General features: G+C 50.4%; 1 protein-coding gene and 2 long non-coding RNA genes across 3 annotated transcripts in view; 1 reads left to right on the top strand and 2 right to left on the bottom strand.

The window, feature by feature from the left end:
* Atpalpha (sodium/potassium-transporting ATPase subunit alpha) overlaps positions 1 to 12,131 on the bottom strand; it is a 156,910-nt gene extending 144,779 nt beyond the window's left edge. The window contains exon 1 of the mRNA XM_065449222.1: positions 11,893 to 12,131. Coding sequence (XP_065305294.1) covers positions 11,893 to 11,919 — 27 coding nt within the window. The 5' untranslated portion in view covers positions 11,920 to 12,131. The remainder of the gene's footprint in view (positions 1 to 11,892) is intronic.
* LOC135916020 (uncharacterized) overlaps positions 1 to 13,752 on the top strand; it is a 96,118-nt gene extending 82,366 nt beyond the window's left edge. The window contains exon 3 of the long non-coding RNA XR_010568812.1: positions 12,911 to 13,752. This is a non-coding gene — a long non-coding RNA (uncharacterized lncRNA). The remainder of the gene's footprint in view (positions 1 to 12,910) is intronic.
* Positions 13,021 to 20,279, bottom strand: part of LOC135916021 (uncharacterized) — a 35,137-nt gene continuing 27,878 nt past the window's right edge. Inside the window, exons 3-4 of the long non-coding RNA XR_010568813.2 lie at positions 15,993 to 16,201; positions 13,021 to 13,136 (exon numbers count right to left, since the gene is read on the bottom strand). This is a non-coding gene — a long non-coding RNA (uncharacterized lncRNA). The remainder of the gene's footprint in view (positions 13,137 to 15,992; positions 16,202 to 20,279) is intronic.

The raw sequence follows: 20,279 nt of genomic DNA, 5'->3' as shown, positions 1-20,279 counted from the left end.
TTAAAAATCAACCCTAAGAAAACAAAAGTTATCTTGTACGCGCCTAGAGGAAAGTTGTTGACAACTAATATGAATTTGTGTCTGGGCAGTGAGCAGTTAGAGATAGTGGATTGCGTTAATATCCTTGGGGTGCGTTTTACAAAGCACCTAACCTGGAATGAGCATGTTGATCATCTGCAATCTAAATTGTCATCTGCCATTGGTGTTATTGCTCGTCTGCGTCGCTTACTCCCGACCAAGGTAAAAATTATGCTGTACAATGCTCTGGTGGTATCTGTCATGCAGTACTGCGTCATGGTGTGGGGTACAACTGGTGTGACAAACTTGCACAAACTACATTTGCTACAAAAAAGAGTTGTGCGTTACATAGCTGATGTCCATTATACGCACTCCACAAAATCACTTTTTTCTAAATATGAAATTCTTCCTGTATTTTGTTTTTACAATTATAGGTTGATGTTGTGCTACAAAGATTTCGTAAAATTTGGCATTGATGATACAATTCATCTGGCAAAACTTCGGGAAAATACAAATATTCTACAGACCCGACATAAAGAAATGTGGTTCGTACCTACCCCAAGAACCTCTTATGATGAGCAATCTTTATCCTATACATTACCTTCGCTTTTAAACCTATTAGACCGACAAAATTTTGATCCCTCCAGAAACCGAAACTCTCGCATTAAACGTTTTTGTCAACTTATTTATTTGCAAGACTAGACATTGCCTTCTCCTAATTTTGTTTTCCACTGTTATTTATGAGTGTTGATTATTTCTTGACGTCTTGTTTCACTCTGTATTACCCGTTACATTGTGATTTTTTTTTTTCATTTTTTGAGTATGACTGGCTGTCATCTTGCTGTTATGCCAACTTACAAGGGGTCGGGACTTCGTCAAGCTGTCCAAGCTTTTAGTCCTGTACTCCTCCTTCTTTAAGGAAATAAAATGATTGATTGATTGAAGTGTTCGTTGCTTTCAACGATAACTTCTGCCGCGCGCTCTCTCGCCGCGCACAGTATCCTGCAAGCTGCCGAGGCACCGATGTTAAGCAAACGGCACCATTCCCACCCTCGCAGAACGTGTTGATTTGAATCTTAACGAGATTCCAAGAAGCATAGCGTGCCAGGTCGCTTAAACTGCCTTTCACAGGGTGGCAAAAAAAAAAACAGCTAAAATTAAGCGAAGCACGAAATAGAATATCCTAGCACGCTGAACCAACTGACTCAGCCAACAATAACGTTTATCAGTATCGGGTAGAAATTCGATTAACAGGTGTAACGTGCATCAGACAGGCTGGCGGACGTTTCGATTGCTGGACCTATCTTTGTCAAAGGCGAGCTTGTCATTCTTCGTGGGTTCGTTCTCGCCACTAACACATTAAAGCTAACCCACCAAGGATGACAAGGCTGCCTTTGACAGAGAGAGGTCCGGCTATCGAAATGTCGGACAGCCCGTCTTAGGCACTTTACCCCGGTTCATCCAACTTTCATTCCACAGTGGGATTCCCTCCGTCGGGCCCCCATCCTGAATTTGGATTAACGTTTAGGAGTACCATGTTTTTTGTGTTTTCTGCTGTTGTACACATTGCAAATGTAAGAGCACTTCGTTCTTTTTACAGCGAAGCTGTATATCGCTAGCCGATTCGTCCGTCTGTCGCCTGTACGCCGAAAACTCCTCCGGCGCAACCCTATGCGCATGCGCGGAAGAAAAGGTGCGCTCGACTGGCTGCGCCAGTAGTGACGTCGCTGCTCTCCGTCGCCACCGAGCGCGCGCGCAGCAGTTTCTCTCCGGCTCCGAAATGGGTACGCCACGCGTCATACATACTACTCAGGAGCAGGCAGCTTTCGATCAGCAACGACGCCTGCAGAACCGGGAACGATCTCGTCTACGCCGTGCCGATGCAGCAGCCCGGGCACAAGAACGGGCTCGTACATCCGAGCGCAAGCAGCAACTGCGTACTGAGGATCCGGCAGCCTACCAGGCCCTCATTTAATGAACCGTTGGGATTACCTTGGTGATAAACACCGGGGCCGCACGTTATAGCTTCATTGGTTAACCATCTGTACGGAGTGCTTGGGCGGTGATTTTTCTTCCTTTTCCGTATTCATGTACTGCCCGTACCGTATGCAATGCCCCTACACTGCGAGGATAACAAATAAAGCAAGCGCAGGGTGTGACGCTCTAGTGAAGCATAACCGCACCAAGGAATTGCAGCGACCAAGCTGTTGCGAAACCACGCGAGCCACGTTTTGCTACTCCTTCCTCTTCGGGACTCCGCTCATGTTGAAGTTACGGACGCCGCAGTCACAGAAACTGCGTCATTTCGTGGCGTCACAAACGAAGGCGATATTAGGATGGAAGGGATGCGCATGAGGTGAGGGGCATCAAGCTGCGTGTATTCTGCACTGAAAGCGGCTACACCTGCACGGCTCTGTTATGACGGATCAGTGTGTTTGTAAGTCCAAACGCTGGAGGGACCGTGCGCTGGCTGGACGAACACTGGCACTGTTATCCGCTTTTCCTCTTTAGTTACACTTCGCGGCAGCACTAGCAATGAGATGCCAACAGTAGCTCAGCACTCCTTTACATGTAGCTTGTAGCCACATGGGCTGCAGCGAATAGGGACTAACCGGCACTAGCCTGTTGCAAGAGACACGCGGGTGCCTAGCGGGAAGATTTTTTTTTTTAAAGCTCGCGCGCCCCACAAGCTTTTGTGGACGACAGTACTAGCGCGATATTCTGTTCTACATTGTCTCACTACATCCGTCGGCGCGCGCGCGTTGAATCTCGTCACCCCTAGTAGGGGATGGCAGAGGACAGCAGTCACGGACCAGCGGAGACGGGCTGCCAGGTAGGGGTAGAATGCTAGAGACCGCGGGGGAAGACGAGCTTGACCGTACTGCACCGTAGTGCTACGCGCTACTGGTGGCACTGGTGCATTCGAGTGCACACAAACGGCACGCTTGGCTAGAACGAGAGACGGAGTGTGCCGAGAAAGAGATGGAGCACCCCCATGGCGACGGATGCCCACGCTGCACCGACGACAGGGCCCTGCAGAAACGTGGCTCGGGTATCACGAAGACCCCCGCGGCCCCTTCATCCTCCAACAACTGGAGTTCTGAGTGGCGTATGGTCTTGCAAAGCGGCGGAGACGGAAATAAATTGTAATAAACGAAGAAAGACCGAACGAGAGCAGCGCCTTAGCGACCCTCCCCCGCCCCCACCCCAATTCCCTTTCTCCAAGCAGAAGCCAGTCAAGAATGGCGACGAGGATGAACAGCGGCAAAAAAGAACGGGAGCCTTGTCCAAACGACACTGGCGTATCCCGTTTCTACACGGCCTGTCCTCACACTAAGTGACGTCAAGTGCGGTGTACATTCACAATGGAGAGGGGAATCGTCGAACTCTATATATACATCGTATGGCGGTCGATGACGTTCGTAGGAAGAATGCGCGGAAAGATTCCGCTGACCGACAATATGCGCCGGCATTTGTTCGCAGGGGCATGCTCCCCCACGTAACGCTGGGCCATAGGCGCACGCACCTGACGTCAGACAAAGTGACGTTCAATACGCTATTAAAGCAAGCAGCAAAAAGCTGCATTTTTCCCTAACGGCCAAGTTACGATGCGCGCAAATAGGACTATCTGCATTATTGGGCTAGCAACTCCGCCGACCCCGGTGGCGGCAGTTTCACCTTATTAATCCAGTGTTACTTGTGCCAGTTTGAATTGTTGACTCGCTTCTCGTCATTGGATGTTACACTCCTCTTGCGCAATGAATTTTCCATTTTTGATCGAAGTGCCCTCTCGCGGTCAGCGTCATAATGATACGACTGCCGTGGTGATCAGCTAGTGGCTTAAGTCTGCGGAAACAAGGGCAGGCATAATGTAAATATTTATTCTGCTTGATTCTATTCCGTATCACTCACAGTTCTGAACCGGCCTATCGCGGTGATGACGTGGTCGGAGTGAGCATGGAAGAAGCGCGGAAATGGAATGGTTTCGTTAGGTTATCCTGGCCAAGGTTTCATTGCATGAGAGAGAGAGAGAGAGAGAGAGAGAGAGATATCGGGTGGGAAAGGCAAGGAGGTTAACAGGAAGATATTCTGGTTTGCTATCCTGCACTGGGGGAGGGGGAAGGAGAAAAAGATGTGATGTCAGCGGTCCGGCATTAGCGCAATGTTTTCGCGCGTATGCTTTCAATACTTCCTGAACGCTGGGTTAGTTTGGTTAATCGTACTGCGAAACATGGTTACTGCGTCGCTAAGGAAGACGAAGACGAATGCGAAATGTCCAGGACAGGTGCAGGTGCTGGGGGTGGTAGTACGGACACCGTGAAATTTAGTCATATTGTCAGATGCTGCAACGGCGGCATTCTTCATGAGCCAATCAGAGACGCCGTAGCAGCCCTCGAGGCCAATCAGGGCAAACAAGATCGCGAATTTGATGACATGGAGTAATTTGGCGTTCTCCAGAAAGGCAACATTGTGCTCTTGTTGCTGCCGTTTCAGTACAGCCTGTACCTACGAGGCATTTTGTGTTTAAGTTTTCGTCTTTCTTAGCGCTGTAAAAGTATAATAAGCCTTTAAATGTGGCGGCATGATGACGAGTACGCTAATTAAAGAAATTAAATCATGTGGTTTTAAGTGCCAAAATTACCCTGATCCGATTATAAGGCACGCGGTAGTGGGGATTCCGGATTAATTTTGGCCACCTGGGGTTCTTCAACGTGCACCTAAATCGAAGTACACGGTTGTTTTTACATTTCGCCCTCGTCGAAATACGGCCGCCGGGCCCGGAATTTGATCCCGCGACCTCGTGCTTAGCAGCGCAACACCAAAGCCACTAAGCAACAACGCCGGGCAGACGAGTCCGCTACAAAAGTGGCTGTGCGACAAGAGATTCCTGTCAATGTCCGAGCTTAAGTAATCCGACAACATAAAACACGCTCTAAGGGCAATACGGGACAGAACTTTGGATAAGAAAGCCTGCTGGCTTGTGGTTAGAGCCAGGCAGCGTGGTTAATTAGCGCTAAATAGACTAGTTCTGGATGAGTAGCGCATGGATGTCTGTTACTCCCGTCCTGTGAAGCCGCATGCTCTCAACCTCTACGCTGTTTTAGCGCGGGCGGGCCATTAAGAGATGCGCGGTCGTGTCGATGTCAGGCGCACTACCCCCCCCCCCCCCCTCTCCTTTAAACGCGCCTGTGGCAAGGACCCGCATTAATATGCGACGCGAGAAGCGCCCGCTTGAAGGATCTTTGAAGTAACCAACAGTCCTCACGCAAATGCATTCCTCGAAGAAGCTGGCGCGCAGGTTGCCAGAAGTGGTGACACCCGGTGAATAGTGTGGTGCGAGACCACGCCCGCTGAGCGCGAGCTTGCTGAACACGAAGAAATCCTCGATTATAATTTTCTTTCGCCACAGTGTGATTAAGAAACCGTCACTTCAGGGACCGCAGGCCGATTGCAGCCAAGCTCTGATCTCACTTGTGCTGTTTTTCTCCCCCTTTCAGGTTATTCGGGTCACGAGTGTTCGCTGCAGAACCGACCGACAGCTCAGCTCGAGACGTTAGTTGCAACAGCATAAAACGCTTTAAAATGTCGCCCCTGAATCTGATTTTTTTTTTTCACGTTCTGTAACAAGTGCCAGTTATTAGGGGGAAATTGCGAGCGTAGGACGCCAATTTGAAGCACGATGATTACATGCATTGCTTGTCCTTTACGTACAAAAAAAGGAAGGGGCGAAGAAGCAAAAATAAAGTAGTATCGTTTTGAATGGAGGCTTTACGCGTGTAAAATTTACAGAATTTTCACAGTAGTGAATGAAACAAAGCTCCGAAGTAAAAATAATTGCGTGACCAATGCTAAGACACGCGACCTCTGAAATGTGCGCGGCAGGTTTCCGGCATGCAGAACGAACGGACTACGATGAGGAGGAGTGGGGGTGGGTTATATTAGGCAGTTCGGGTATGCGAGTGGGAACGCTTAAGCCAAATGCGCCTCGGCAACACATTAAAAACATCGCTACAGCGTACGCAGGCCCCGCGCGGCGACGACGACGCGCCGAAAATACGTCGGAAATGCGTTCCATGTAGTTGCGGCGTTCCATGTAGTTACGCTTCCACGCCGCGCGCTGACGCACACGCACAGGCTGCCCTGCTGGGCTGACTGCCCCGAGGGCATGCCGCGGAACGCGACGCCACCGCTGCCGCCGTCGTCGCCGCCGCCGCCCGACGTCGTCAGTATGCAGCTCGGCGAACGACTTCTCAGTGGGGAGCGAGCGGGCCTCACGCTGGAAAACGCTCAAGGACTCCTGGGACCACCTCGCGCTTCTGTGCGGGCTCTGCCACGTGATCCCTGCAACGTTATCAGCGGGCGGCTTCTCCCTCGCTTCGAGAAGGGCGGAATGCACGGCCTGAGTGTACGGGTGGAACCTGTGCGAGGAAGGCCTGCCTGCACTGCGCCACGTGGTCCCCTGTGCGCGGTTTCGCAACAGCGTGCAGCTTGCCGACGGATTGTCGTTTCGGGTGTACTCGGCGCCTCCCTCGGCGGCTGCACTGCGTGCCGCCGGTGCATACGGAATGCGTTTGGGGAATCATTCCGCGCGCTGAGAGTGCTACCCCCCCCCCCCCTCCCCCGGAGAAACGTCGAACGCACGATCTCTGCGCGCCCAACTCTACGGATGCCCAAGTCAGTGGCTAGCCGAAGTCGAAGCCGTTGACGTACACCTTACAATTACGGCATTATCGCATTCGAGAGTATCGTCTTCCCTGCCAAGTCGACTGCAGGTTGATTTGTAACGTACAGACAATAAATTCGTCATTTTGGACCAGCTATGAGCCGCTGACAGAAGGTGTTCGTGGCTGTGACCCTCTATAAACGAAAATGAATTTGAAGGAAATTTGAACGAAAATGTGGAATCGCTGCGACTTTCCGAAGATCATGCGCTCAAGTAAAGCGACTGGAGGACGGAAGTGTTATAGCTGACCTAATTGTGTTTCGTTATAGTCAACTCGTGGGGCCCGGCAGGGGGACAATGAGCCAGTTGTAAAATGTGCTAGTGGGACAAGACATCTATACCGCCCTTCAGCTGTATTTTGCCTAGCCTTGACTGCCCAGCTTGATTCTGCCTAACTCAACCTTGAGTACTCACCAAGACTCTACTTTAATTTCACTCATATAGCTGCAGAATTCGTTCCCCGGTAGGTCTAATCTACCGTAGACTAACACACACTGCCGTGCGAATCTTTAGCATGCGTTCAAATCGGTGCCTCCAACATGACGCGCTAATCGAAGCGATTCATGAATCGCCAGATCCTGGCTTTTGTCGCACTGGCGACGGGGCGACGCGCAGTCCACGCAGACATTCGAAACTGCGGGCTCGATTCCATTCTAGCGTGAAAAAAGATGACGTTCACAAAGCGCAGTTAACACTGCCATTATTTCAGCCTCCAGCACGCTCCGCGGCTGCAGCACGCGAGTCTGATGTGCCACCCTTTCCTGTGCGTTGTTCCTTCTCTCTTTCCAGCTGGAGTTGGGTCGCGCGCGCAAGCTTTTGCAGCCATTGTCTGAGCGACGACAAAAGAGCGGCGGGACTACGTCAGGTGCTCCGTTTTGAAACGCGATCCGGAGACAGGAAGACGCGCAATGCGCGACTTCCGCCCTCTCCCCACCTTCCTCCTCCTCCGCGAACAACATCCATCCATTCGCGCCCGCGTGCCAGCAGGACGATCGACGAACAGCGCGCACCGACTGTCTAGTCCCACCGCCAAGCAGCTCCCGTGAAGCGTTTTTAATGCGCAAGCATTCTTTGGGCGCGTGCGCCAGCAAAATCTGTCCGTCACGCGAAAAGCTTAATGTCTCGTACAGTGGCGTAGCTAGGTCGTCTGGCACCCGGGGCCCATAGGTCTTCTGTCACCCCGCTCCCCGAGTGTGGCCGGCGGAAAGAGGGGTGTCTTCAGACTTATATGACACCCCCCCCCCCCCCCCGCCCCCTCACTGGCCCCTTGCACCCGGGGCCCACGGCCCCCCCTGTTGCTACGCCACTGGTCTCGTATCTGCACAAAAACGCGTAATTTGCAAAGTTTTCCTGTCGCAACGCTGCCGAAACATCCAGCAAGCATCACGTAAGTAGACGCAGCCTTCACACACCATGCAGGAGACCAGGACGCAAAATACTTCCCTTCGGTTGCAATTACAAGCACCCAGCAGGCTCGACCTTCGATATAAGTGTAAGAAGTGAACGAGCAGCATTGCGTCGGAGCGCTAAACGTGTGTACGAGGCATGTAGTTTCGACTCGATGAAATAAAGATGAGAACAAGGGAGAGTCTTGCCCGTGTCGGTTTTAGCGCTCTCGAACGGGAGCCGAAATATCGGGACTTCCATCCGCCAGCCAACAAAGCGCTATGACTTATCGTAGGAGCGTATCGGTTCGCGGTTTAAGTGGGTCGTGTAGACGTGCCGACAGCAAGAAACTGACACGACAATTGAAGTTCGCAGCACCAGACACGGTGCCGCGTCAGTGGGGGGCGATACAGAATGCAACGATGGGGCTGTGCGACATTCGTATACCTGTATACCAAACACGATGCTCGCGGTTGCCAGTCAAGGTACACATCCGAGTTCACGACCTTAGAGGTCAAAGTTATAACGTCAACACAGAGAGCTCGAATGACTGCGAAACTAACTGCGAACCAGAGTAAACAGCGTGGATGTCGCGGATATCTTTAGTTTCCTCTAAATCTTAAATATCTGATTCTGCTGAGGCCTATACTCCTCGATAGTGAACGACGGCCTCTCGCACTGATTTCGGACGTCGCGATCCTCTCAGTGGAGTACGTTTCCGATGTTTGGGTTTCGAGATCCAAAGCTGGTCGCAGCAGTTGGTCAAGCAGATAAGCTGCGCCCTGGAGGAAGGATAATCCGCCGCGCTGGTGGCCAAGGGGCGCTGAAAACAGCTATGGATGCAGTCAAGCTGTCGAGAGATGTAAAATGAAAAACGCGACAGGCGCACTTTTCTACGCCATTTCTGTACCCAAGATAGATGACCGTATAGACGCCGACCTGCTTCGCTGGAATGTTAACTGCGCTTTTTTGGAAAGGCCTCACAATATGCATAACATTATGCATAACAGTTTCCATTGGACTGCGGCTGCCTTGGGCAGACAGCTGTGGCACAACATATAGGCAGTGAAGCAACATGGAAGAATTCGAGCATTCTTGTTTTCTATATTGATAGAGGAACTGTCTGTATCAGCACGTCACATCAGCCTCTTGTGATCAGATTCAATACAAGCTAATAGAGTACCCACTGCGAGAGCCCGCAGGATCGCTAGCAGCGACTGTCGTCGCGTGAAGACTGAGATCAGCCTTATTCAATGTCCGCGCGCTATGTAAGCTGACGAGCATGAATTATGGTAAACGATAGCTCTAGGTGCTTCACGTACTATCTAAGACCTCGTTACATCGGAAAAGTGGACCGCTGCTTTTGCGTAAGAGAGTTGTGCCTGGAAATCAAGCGATCACTGGCTTTGATAAGGTGTAAAGCAGGCACAATTTTGAACCCCCCACGTGGCACTGCATCTGTTTAAGTAGATAACAAGTTCGTTTTGTATGGAGGCACACATGCGCGGGTCCCCAAGAGTCTAGCGTCAACCCAGCGTTATGTCCTGGCACGTTCTTGCATGGCTATGGTACCTATGGCTACGATCTTCAGGTAATAGCACTGTGCACTTCAACAACGGGAAAGCTTCGATCGATCGGACTATATATTTCACTGTCAGATCATGAGCACAGCATCAAAACTAGCCTCTCGCAGCGAAAATTAATGAGCATTGTCATGTGCGCCGCGCGAAACACGTCGCCGCAGCAAGTCCGGAGCTCCAGAAATAACCGGATTCTTCCAGATAACGTAAAAAGAGTACAGAAAACCACGCACTCAATGGAGGGCAGCTGCGTGCCACAGCAATCTGGAAATGTAATCCGTGCCGGGGCGATGATGGGAAGCGATAAGCCGCTGGTCGGCATCACGCCGACCACGCCAGCTCGAATGAATGACAAATCCTTCCGACGAGGCGGCGGCGGCGGTATCCTTGGGCGATGATCGATGAGCGGAGACGTAATCCGTGACTGCAAGGCAAACAATTTCGCCGTACTATCAAAAAGTTTCAAATTCTTTCCAGGGGTCGTGGCCACGTGTCCAAGGTGTATCGAAAGTTCTGCAACAAGAAGCATTACAAGTGTCCCTTCTTTCTGCAGCATTTGAAGAAGGAAACGGTGATCGCCGTGACACTGTTGGTCGTGGCAAAACGCTTACAAAGCTGCGGTTGTCCGACAGCCGCAGATGTATCAGGATTACGTTCTTCCTGCGGACCAGACCATGGAGTGAACCACACAGAAAACCGGCAACGACCATTTTGTTGCAAGGGGCGCGCGTTTGGAAGAAAAGGTCTCGGGACGTTAGAAAGTCGCGGTAACTGCTGAAATATAACCGGTACGGATCGCCAGAGGCGAAACAATTACAGAAAGAATGGGGTTCACGTCAAGGAAAAGAAGCTAAGAGTCACGATCTGGACCGCAGCCAAAAATCGATGAACTGATTTCGAAACAGACGTCGCCACTGCCGGCGCGGGCCACGGCTGGCTCAGATCCGCGGTTCAGAGGCTCGCTGCAGAGGACAGCCACGGCCTGATCCCCGCAGCGGCAGCAGTCACTTTAATTGAGCACATGAGACACCAAGATTGGAAATGCGCGCAAGGACGCCTCCCGGAGGCAAGCTACCGCTTGTATAAACGAACCGCCGCACTCGCTCCCTTCGCTACTGCAGGTAGCGGGCGGACATTTTTAAATGGCGGACTCCGGTCATAACGGACGCCTTTCGCGCTTCGCCTTTTTATGCCGCCGCAGATCGGCCAGATTGTTTCACAGCAAGACCAGCGGAGCTCGTCGGAAGCGGCGAATAAACTACGGACAACTACGTCCACTGCAGAGGACGAGAAGTGAGCACCCCACTGCCTTCGCAAAGCGGCGCAGAGAAACCCGTACCCGCAGCGCGCGGCCGCCGCATGGGTACGCGGAGAGCCAGAGTCATACATCTACAGTGTTGCCGGCATTAGGGGCGCGCAAAGTGGGCCACGGGTCCGCGGCGCTCGTTCCGGCGGTGCGAAGGCGACGATCTTGTTGGTTGACTGACGTCACGTTAGCGGTCCGTACCCTGACGAGAGGCACCGACGCACGAACCCGATGAGCACTGGCGCAACCGCACAACCTGGCGACCGGCTGCCGGTCGCGCCGCAAGGTGCAAGCCGGCGCGGGTAACTTTGGCGACCGGTTCGCGTGACCTTAACAGCGCTTTCTCTGCACGAAGCAGTGCGCTGCCCCACCCCACGCGCGTCGTGTGGTCGTGCGGAAAGAAAAGCTGGCTGGCTGCTGCAGTTACTTTCGCCCTGCCACGGTCAAGGCCTGTGCAGGCATCGCGGCTTAGCGTAGCGGCGCTCGCGAGGTGGGCAGGGCAGGCAAACCGGTGACTCGCGCAGGTGGTAACCGTACCGTGCAAAAACAAGAGGTCGGGACTTTGGATGGCCCCTCCCAGACTCGGTCCCCAGCCCCGGAAGGGTGGGCTTGCCCCCGCAGCACGCACGACGAGGGGGCCCGGCAAAATCAATACGGAGCGAAGGCACCGATCGCCATTTGCGCCGGCGACGACGAGCGGCGCCGCAGTGCTTCGCCCAGCGGGGCGCGAGCGAGCTCTCGCAGGCGGCGTCAAACAACAACACAAGCAGCAAAGACCCGGGGCACCCGCCATGTTGTGCGGGGGGGCCGGCCGCTGAGCAGCAGCGGCCGGGCGCGTGAAGCGCGGCGCGGCGTCGGACAGACGAGCAGCGGCTTACCTGGTCGTCCTTTCCTCTGTCCGCCATGATGACTCCCTCAGGAAGAGATCACTCTGCGCGGAAAGGCTTGTATAAGTACGATGCGCACCAACTACTGACGTAACAGCGTCGCCCTCCCGCTACGGACAGCCACGCAGCTCTGTGGCTCTTGCGCCGGCCCTTGCTGAGAGCAGCGCTGGCGGCGACGGCGGCGGTGGATGCTGCCTGCTGCTGCTGCTGCTGCTCGTGCCGCCGACGACGATCGCTCAACGAGCTCGCCGCGCCGCCTCCGCTGGCGCCATCTCGTGCGCCGGTGGTGAAGCGCGCGACCACCGCCGCTGCCACGTGAACGCTGCGTTCGCTCTGCGTGCCCTCCTCACCGCCCTTAGCAGCACTTTTGTGTGAGTGTTTGCATCCCGCTCGTGGTCCCGTTACTTTCCATTGTGGACACCCGGCGGTGGCCTTTTCTTCGCTTTATGCGCTGCCTTTTTTATTTCGTTTCACTCCCGTACACCGCCCGCCGCGAAGTGCCCTCTTTTGAGTGTCCGCTGCTGTCTCCTCCGCCTACCAGTACCATTTCGAATGGCCGTCACTGAACACAGCGCCGCTAAGCGGTGACGTCCCGCTGCGAGCTACCACTACCTCCGCACCCCTCCTCCCATTTCCCCGCCTCCCTACCGGGGTTTTTTCCCCACTTGAGAAACTTACGCCACGCGTTCCCTCTTTTCACCCGAAAACAGCGGGAACTATGCCGTCGCTCCAAGTGCCACCGTTAAAGAGTTTGCGTCACTGAGCGGCGCGTCCAGTTCAAGAAATACAAAAGAGAGAATAGAGACAGATATTCGAAAAAAAAAATCAGCAAATATAGGTACAAAGTAAAACCGTGGCCCAGTGGAGAGTTGAAAAGCTCCAATGTTTGCAGAGGCATGTTTATTTTTTTCTTTTCTCATTTTTTTTCTTATTTTATTTCTCTCAGCTTGGGTGCGGGAGGTTTATTTCAGTCGTCGGTTCCCTTCTTCTTATTCATCCTTATATCAAGGGACCGGGCCTAGTGAGGAGGAGGTGCGCCCGGGCTGCGAGCCGGAGCGGAGGAGAGGTGACCCCGAGCCGTGGCGTCGTCGTCGTCTCCCGGCCCGGGCCCACAGCCGCCGGGGCGAGAAAGATAATGTCAAGGTTCAGAGCGGCGTCCTGCTGCACGGAGGCAGAGCGCACGCCCGCGCGCTGTACTGCTGCTTCCGGGTTGCTGCTGCTACCGCCGCAGCTACCTGCGCTTGAACACCATCGACTCGTACACGCGTTCGGCTGTTGAGATTATCTTTTAATGCGACGGCATTTATTCACACTGCGAGATTATTTGTGAAAACGAGAGAACGCTTCCCGCTATCTAGGTCGCGTGGTATGCGCCCAGGAGTGCTGACCAACAGCTGACCCGGCTTCGCATGTGCGTCTCTCTGTCCCCGTCCAAAGCCGATTCCTGGGTCACCTCATGCATGAGACACATTTCCAGTGTTTTGAAACGGCATCCGCCACGCACAGAGATGTGTTAACGCGCCCGTTTTCGTTGGTCCTTTTCACTGCATCATTAATAACAATTAATAACGGATAATATATGCACTTCGCCGTAAATTGCACATGTGCATTCACCACGAGTTCACGGGAAGATGCCCCCTTTTTGCGAACTCGCGGCGAACACTACTGCGTTAACTACAGGATTAAAAAAAAAACTGTGTTGCCCGTAACGCGAATCAGTGGCGCGATGAGCTGACGAAATGCGCGCAGTGAGTCTTAGACTGTTCCGTGCGGTGTTTGTCGGGGTGAAGATTCCCAAATGCTAGCGAGCCATCTCCTTCCGAGAAGTGAAATAAATGTGGGTTGCATTCACTCGGGGAAGTTTCGCCTCGCAGTTGTGAAGTGGAAAGAGTGTGCTTTTCTTCCTCCCCTTTCCTATCCGAAAGTATAGCCACTGATCTCTACTAAAGCAACTCATTAGCTTCTTACTGCTGGATTCGTTAAGCTTTGCTGACATTTATGCTTGAGCTACCCGCATAATAGCGCCGCAATCATTGTGATTACATGTAGGAGGTAACAACAACAGCAACATGCACCGCCTTCGCAATTGGGCAGGCAACGTGCTAGAACTCGAAGAAGGGCACATACACCAGCTCTCTTCAGTACACAGGTGTTGAGCGGGTGATAGCCAATCACGGCATCTACGAGTGCGATGGCGCTCACCAAAATCGCCATTCTCCACTGCTGTAGCATCGGCAGAGTGGCTGAGAAATGCCGTCCGCCAATCGTGTCTTTCACAAACTGTGCAGTACAATCAGTAAAAACATATCAAAGGACACGCCACCTTCATCGGACGCAGCAAACATGGAAAGGTATGTTCGTCGAAGTCATATTTTTTTTTTTACATTCAAATTGCTTTGCAGCGCATCGGACACCAGTAACTGCATCTTTACAACTGATGAAAGAACGCTCTAGAGTTTCCGGTACATCGCAGAGGCGCCACTTTGCTCAAGAAACAAACACACCTTTGATACTGTGTAGCCAAATCTTAACAGGTAACTTTTCTATGGTTAACTTATAGCGGGTTGTTCCTTCGTTAGCATAGTTTAGTCGAACGATTGTTCATCTAAAGGATACCTATTTCCAAACGTAATTTTAACCGGACTGGTACCCGCGATTCATTAGTTGCCTGTCCTTGCCTCCCTTCTAGGGGCAAATATACAATACAATACAATACAATACAGTTTATACAATCCGCGATATCTCGGTCTTTCTAAAGCGCGATATACAATGCATATACAATGTTACATATACAATGTTAATAATATATGGGGTTTTACGTGCCAAAACCACCTTCTGATTATGAGGCACGCCGTAGTGGGGGACTCCGGAAATTTTTGACCACCTGGGGTTCTTTAACGTGCACCTAAATCTAAGTACACGGGTGTTTTCGCATCTCGCCCCCATCAAAATGCGGCCGCCGTGGCCAGGATTCGATCCCGCGACCTCGTGCTCAGCAGCGTAACACCATAGCCACTGAGCAACCACGGCGGGTATACAATGTTAGGTCGCCACAAAAATACCATGCATAAATAATAAAAATATAGCAAACAATATCGGCTAACACACGCGCGCACACACACACACACACACACACACACACACACACACACACACACACACACACACACACACACATACATATATATATATATATATATATATATATATATATATATATATATATATATATATATATATATATATATATATATATATTCTCTGCGCCACGGCGGCCGCATTTCGATGGGGGCGAAATGCGAAAACACCCGTGTGCTTAGATTTAGGTGCACGTTAAAGAACCCCAGGTGGTCAAAATTTCCGGAGTCCTCCACTACGGCGTGCCTCATAATCAGAAAGTGGTTTTGGCACGTAAAACCCCAAATATTATTATATATTCTCTGCCAAAGTAGGGATTGTAGTGACGGGGACATCGGTGGACATCAAAACAACAAGAGTATTGGGCCCATAACAGCTATCGCTGTAATGTAATCAATGAAACGCACCGTAAACTACGAGTGGATAGAACGCGTACGATTACGCAAGGAGATGCGTCACGTCACGGGTTCGTACAGTTGCTAAAAGAATCGTTGGCCAAATTTAAGGCCTCCTTATCGTCGTGTAACCCTTGCCACCAGCGTGGGCAAGGTGCCAGAATTGCAAACAAGCGTATACAGCCGCCTCGCAAGATGCCCCATCTAAGCGGCTCCCAAGTATAGACAGTCGAAACAACGAAAAAAAAAGAAAAAAAAGAAAGAAAGATGTTATTCCGATTTTTCGTAAATCAAAACGAGACGTGTATAGGTGAAATATTTCCGCATCTTGTAGAAGATGAATCCATCTTCTCAAAGCGTCTATGAAAAGGGTTTCAGAACACGCATCGTCATTATTATTGTTCGCAGAACGTGACGTAATTCTGCCTTTTCTTTCTGCTTTCTTTCTTTTTATATTCTGAGTAAAGTTACATGGCAGCGAAATAGCGAGCTCCAGCTGGTAACCTCTCGAGTATTCACGCCCCTTTCTCCCCCCGTCACTCACAATGCATCACTCACAAACGCGCCTATACGACGAGATAGCAGAGCCACTTCGCTCATATTTCACTGCATGCATCCTCGCTGCATTCGATGCCCCTGTGAAACCCGTGCCGCACTCTCCGGTTTCTTCTTCTTTCAGCAAGACAGAAGGCTTCAAGCGTCACAGGAACCCGTGTCCAGGGGAAGAGGGTATCAGCCCTTAGTCGGCGCAGAAGAATCTTAACCCACTGCGAAAAACGAAAAGTCAGGAGGTCAAATGCCTCAAGCCATGCAGCTTCCCTATATATATAGCGGCGCTGCGGAAATCCCCTTTTAATCTTCGACGTGGTTACGCGGCCCAGCGGCGTATCGCATCTCCCATTGCCATGGTTAAGTCAGTGAGTACACTGTATACTGCATCGGTAACGTGCAACGAACGGAATGGTAATCGAAAAAATGTGACTTCTTTTGCTCGATCTGTTATTTATTCGCGCACAGAATCCCTCTTGGCGCCTACATGGAGCGCTACACACCGGCGACACAAAGTGATGCGAACATGAATAAGCAAGGAGAAAAAATATAAGCAACCGAGAGATAAACCTTGCTTCTTCTACACTACGTTACTGAGGCTGACTCCAGAAGAGTTTTGTATTATTTCTTTTTTAAAGCGCAACTTTCTTTGCCTACTCAAAGCACACATCATCAAAGTCAAATACAAACCCAAACATAAAACCGTGCCTGTAATGGCAATGTGAGAACAACTGCCTTCAGCCTAGAAAGATCATGAAACGTAGAATATAATTGCGAAGAAACAGCGCACACGATGAGAATCGGGTGAAAACGGACAGGAGAGCGCGCTGCAAAGTTTTCACCCGTCCCGTATATATAGTGCGCACCGTTTCGCCATTACGCACGTAAATCGATGAAGCCCAGCTCAGAACCGCTGTGTAGAATGTAAAGAAATGCTGAAGAAAATAAAAAATACATGTTTTCTTTAGAGCAGACACTAATGAGCTACACCAAATGCTCTCAGATTAGTATCGTCGAAACAGAGTCTTTTGAGACTGTTTTATTTGACGAAGGGATGGTTACTATATAGCAGAGCATGCGAAGACCATTGTTTCCCATACTGAACCATACAGCCCCAAATCGCAACGCCTGTATGTCGGTGTGACACCGCGGATTACAAAGTGTGTTCGCTTGTTCTGGTTCGTTTTTGCTCAGAATATTACCTAAAAAAAAAGAGACCAACAATGTTCAGTCATTGGTCCTCTCGGGATGAATAGGTTTGCTTATCGACAATAGTATCAAGCAGGCGCTACGCCGGCGATATGAAATTTGGACAATTTAACTGCAACTACTTTTAAAAAATTCGGCTTTTCCAAAGCGGCATAACAGATGGATTTATCCCGACCTTCCGCGGTTATTAGAATTTTTTAATGAATGCCGAAGTCTCGGGACATAGGCACATCGATACGCGCTCGCGGAGGTCCGAGACATCCAACCCTCTTCCCCGACTTCAACAGTACAAAGCCGAATCCACTGCATGTATGCCTCCTGGATATCACTATTACGGGATCCAGCACTCAGCTGTACTAATTGTACTAGTACGCCGATAGTCGCGCTGCTTCTAGTAGTGCTAAGGACAGAAATGCTATAGTACGCCATACATACTCGCATTACATGTGCGGTATACTTCAGCCATCACCTTGTGAACGACCTACCTTCTAGCCACGAACTATGGTGCTAATAGTAGAACCAGTTTAATTGAACTGGTTTTTCTACATATTAATGTGCCCCCCCCCCCCCAGCAAAAAATATGATAGATATTCTACGGTACTAGTTCTAACTGTATTCTAGTACTAGTTCTACGTGTAGCGGAACTAGCTGTGCGGTAACTTTTGGCACTGGCTTGTGATCATTACCTGCCTGACCGCCACGGGCTACATCTGGGTTGAATGTAGAACCAGTATAACACTAATTGTGCTAATAGTGCGTAACTTGAGGCATCACCTTGTTGTCACGACCAACCATAGCGTTATATAGCTGTATTATTTGTGCGGTACTTAAATCTTCGACTTTTGACTACGACCGACAATACTCTATAGCGAATTACACGACACGCATGACCTGCGACAGCCGGGTGTCGTTGATTGGTGCTTCCAGGTTAGCACGGACTTTTATTACCCGTCACGTTTTGCCAGAAAACGGGCGGCGCGCTCGAACGGCTATGACAGCTACGAACTTTGTACGTGACATATCGACGCATGGATTAGTACTTATCTCAGAGTCATTAGCAATAAAGGTCAACCGCAGGATAGATATTTGACTGAAGAGTAGCGGCACCTACCGAACGACGTAGTAAGAAAAAAACGAAAACGAGAAAGAAGGAAGAAAAGAAAATTATATGTAGCAAAAGATTCCTCGCGCGACAGAAAGCGCCAGGGTCAATTAGGGCTAATGCTTTCTCTTTCAGTTAAAGCAGGTAACATCCATCAACTAAATAAACTCTCCTAAAACGCAGCAGTCTGAAACACAGAGTGAGTAGAAAGATGGGGCAGATACTTGAATAATGCAAATGAGCGGTTCTTCTGTAGCAAATAGTGCGTCAATCCACACTGCATGTAATTAGAAATACAACACAAGTGCAATAAGAGAGCGAGGGAGTTGACCTTTGACTAAATCTTGCCATCCAGTAAATAATTACGCTCGCGCGAATCACATCTTCGCACATACTCACGAAGCAATAAGCGTACAGTATCGATCTAATTGAAGCCGCTCAGCGTATAACTGTGCCCACTTCATCAAGCTGATTGTAAATGAAGTAGGGAGGAGATATATTCCGAAGTCCTTGGTTCGTACGCCGTCACGACACGTGACTTTATTTGTATCCGTGTCCCAGCGTAATCTGTCGACTTATGAAATTTTGTTTGTTTGCTGTTGTTGTTATAATCTCCGCACTATAACCACCAAGGACAGGCTTGACGCTAACGGGCTACGGAGAAGCACTGATTTTCAACTAGAGATTACCTAACTCGGTGTCAACGTCAATGCGTCGAGTATTGAAACGGCTAGACGCACGGCTTCGCAGCTCGTGGCCGTACAGCACAGTCTGTTAGCTTTCGACGGTCTCTTTTTTATTATTATGGCAGTAACTATACAAGCCCGTTTGGAGTTACTCGAGCAATAATAGCCGCACAAATACAAGTGCAGCAACGCCCACCTAGCGTACGAAAAAAGTATCCACACTGCGGGTAATATGAACATGCTAAACAGCTGCACACAGCACGGGAGGTAAGGAAAACGAGGCAGTTTCGGGAAAGAGACGGGTGAAAACTTCGGTCGACGTCTGCACTTTGATATTTATTTATTTATTTATTTATTTATTTATTTATTTATTTATTTATACTTGCTCTTCCTCCCAACCCGCGCAAGAGGCCAAAGCGAATCGAAACGCGAGGTACGTGATGTGCTCTCGCTCGCACCTGCGGGATCGATATTCATCGAACGCGGGCGGGAGGCGCTGCCGCATTTCGACGAGGGCGTATTTCAAAAAAGCGCCCGAGTGCCCAGGAAAAAAAGGAAAGGAGAAACGAGATGGCATTAATTATAATGGGAACGTTCGCCGCGCTCATTGCCACCTGCCATGACTTTTAAGGTTTATCTTCGAGCGGCGGAGAGACCGTCTGACCTTTATTAAATGGAAGAAAGAAAGAAAAAACGTCTTGCAAAGTAGTACGTGAGAAGCGTCGTTGGTTTTGGTGATGTCAGTTGATTGTTGCGGGAATTGTAGCCCGGAGGGGCCGCCCGGTGAAAACAACAGCGAGAAACACACATGGACAAGACAAAGACATTCGCGTATCTGCTTTTGCTTTGTAGTGCGGTAATTCTACCCCATAATTACTACAGTAATTTGTTCCTATATCTCCTTCCTCCTCCTCCTCCTCCTCCTCCTCCTCCTCCTCCTTCCTCCCTCCCTCTTTCCCTTCTTTCTATTCCACTTCTCTCTTCCCCCAGCGCAGGGTAGCCAACCGAACTCTTGACTGGCTAACATCCCTGTCTTCCTTTTATCGCCCTCTCTTTCTCTCTCAGGCCACAAGCGCTTGGCGACAACAGATGCTGGAACAAGAATGGTTGTGCTTTTTATGATTGATTGATTGATTGATTGATTGATTGATTGATTGATTGATTGATTGATTGATTGATTGATTGATTGGGTAGGTGACTGGCTGAGTGGATAGGTGAGCAGGTGAGTGAGAGATCGATCGTGGCGTTTTCAGTCTCCATGCCACAAGTCGATCTGAGATACTACGTGTGTGTAAGGAT

The sequence above is a fragment of the Dermacentor albipictus genome, chromosome 4 (genome assembly GCF_038994185.2).
Source record: "Dermacentor albipictus isolate Rhodes 1998 colony chromosome 4, USDA_Dalb.pri_finalv2, whole genome shotgun sequence".
Lineage (NCBI taxonomy): Eukaryota > Metazoa > Arthropoda > Arachnida > Ixodida > Ixodidae > Dermacentor > Dermacentor albipictus.
Note: the sequence above shows the minus strand (reverse complement) of the source record. Positions and strands in the feature narration are given on the sequence as shown.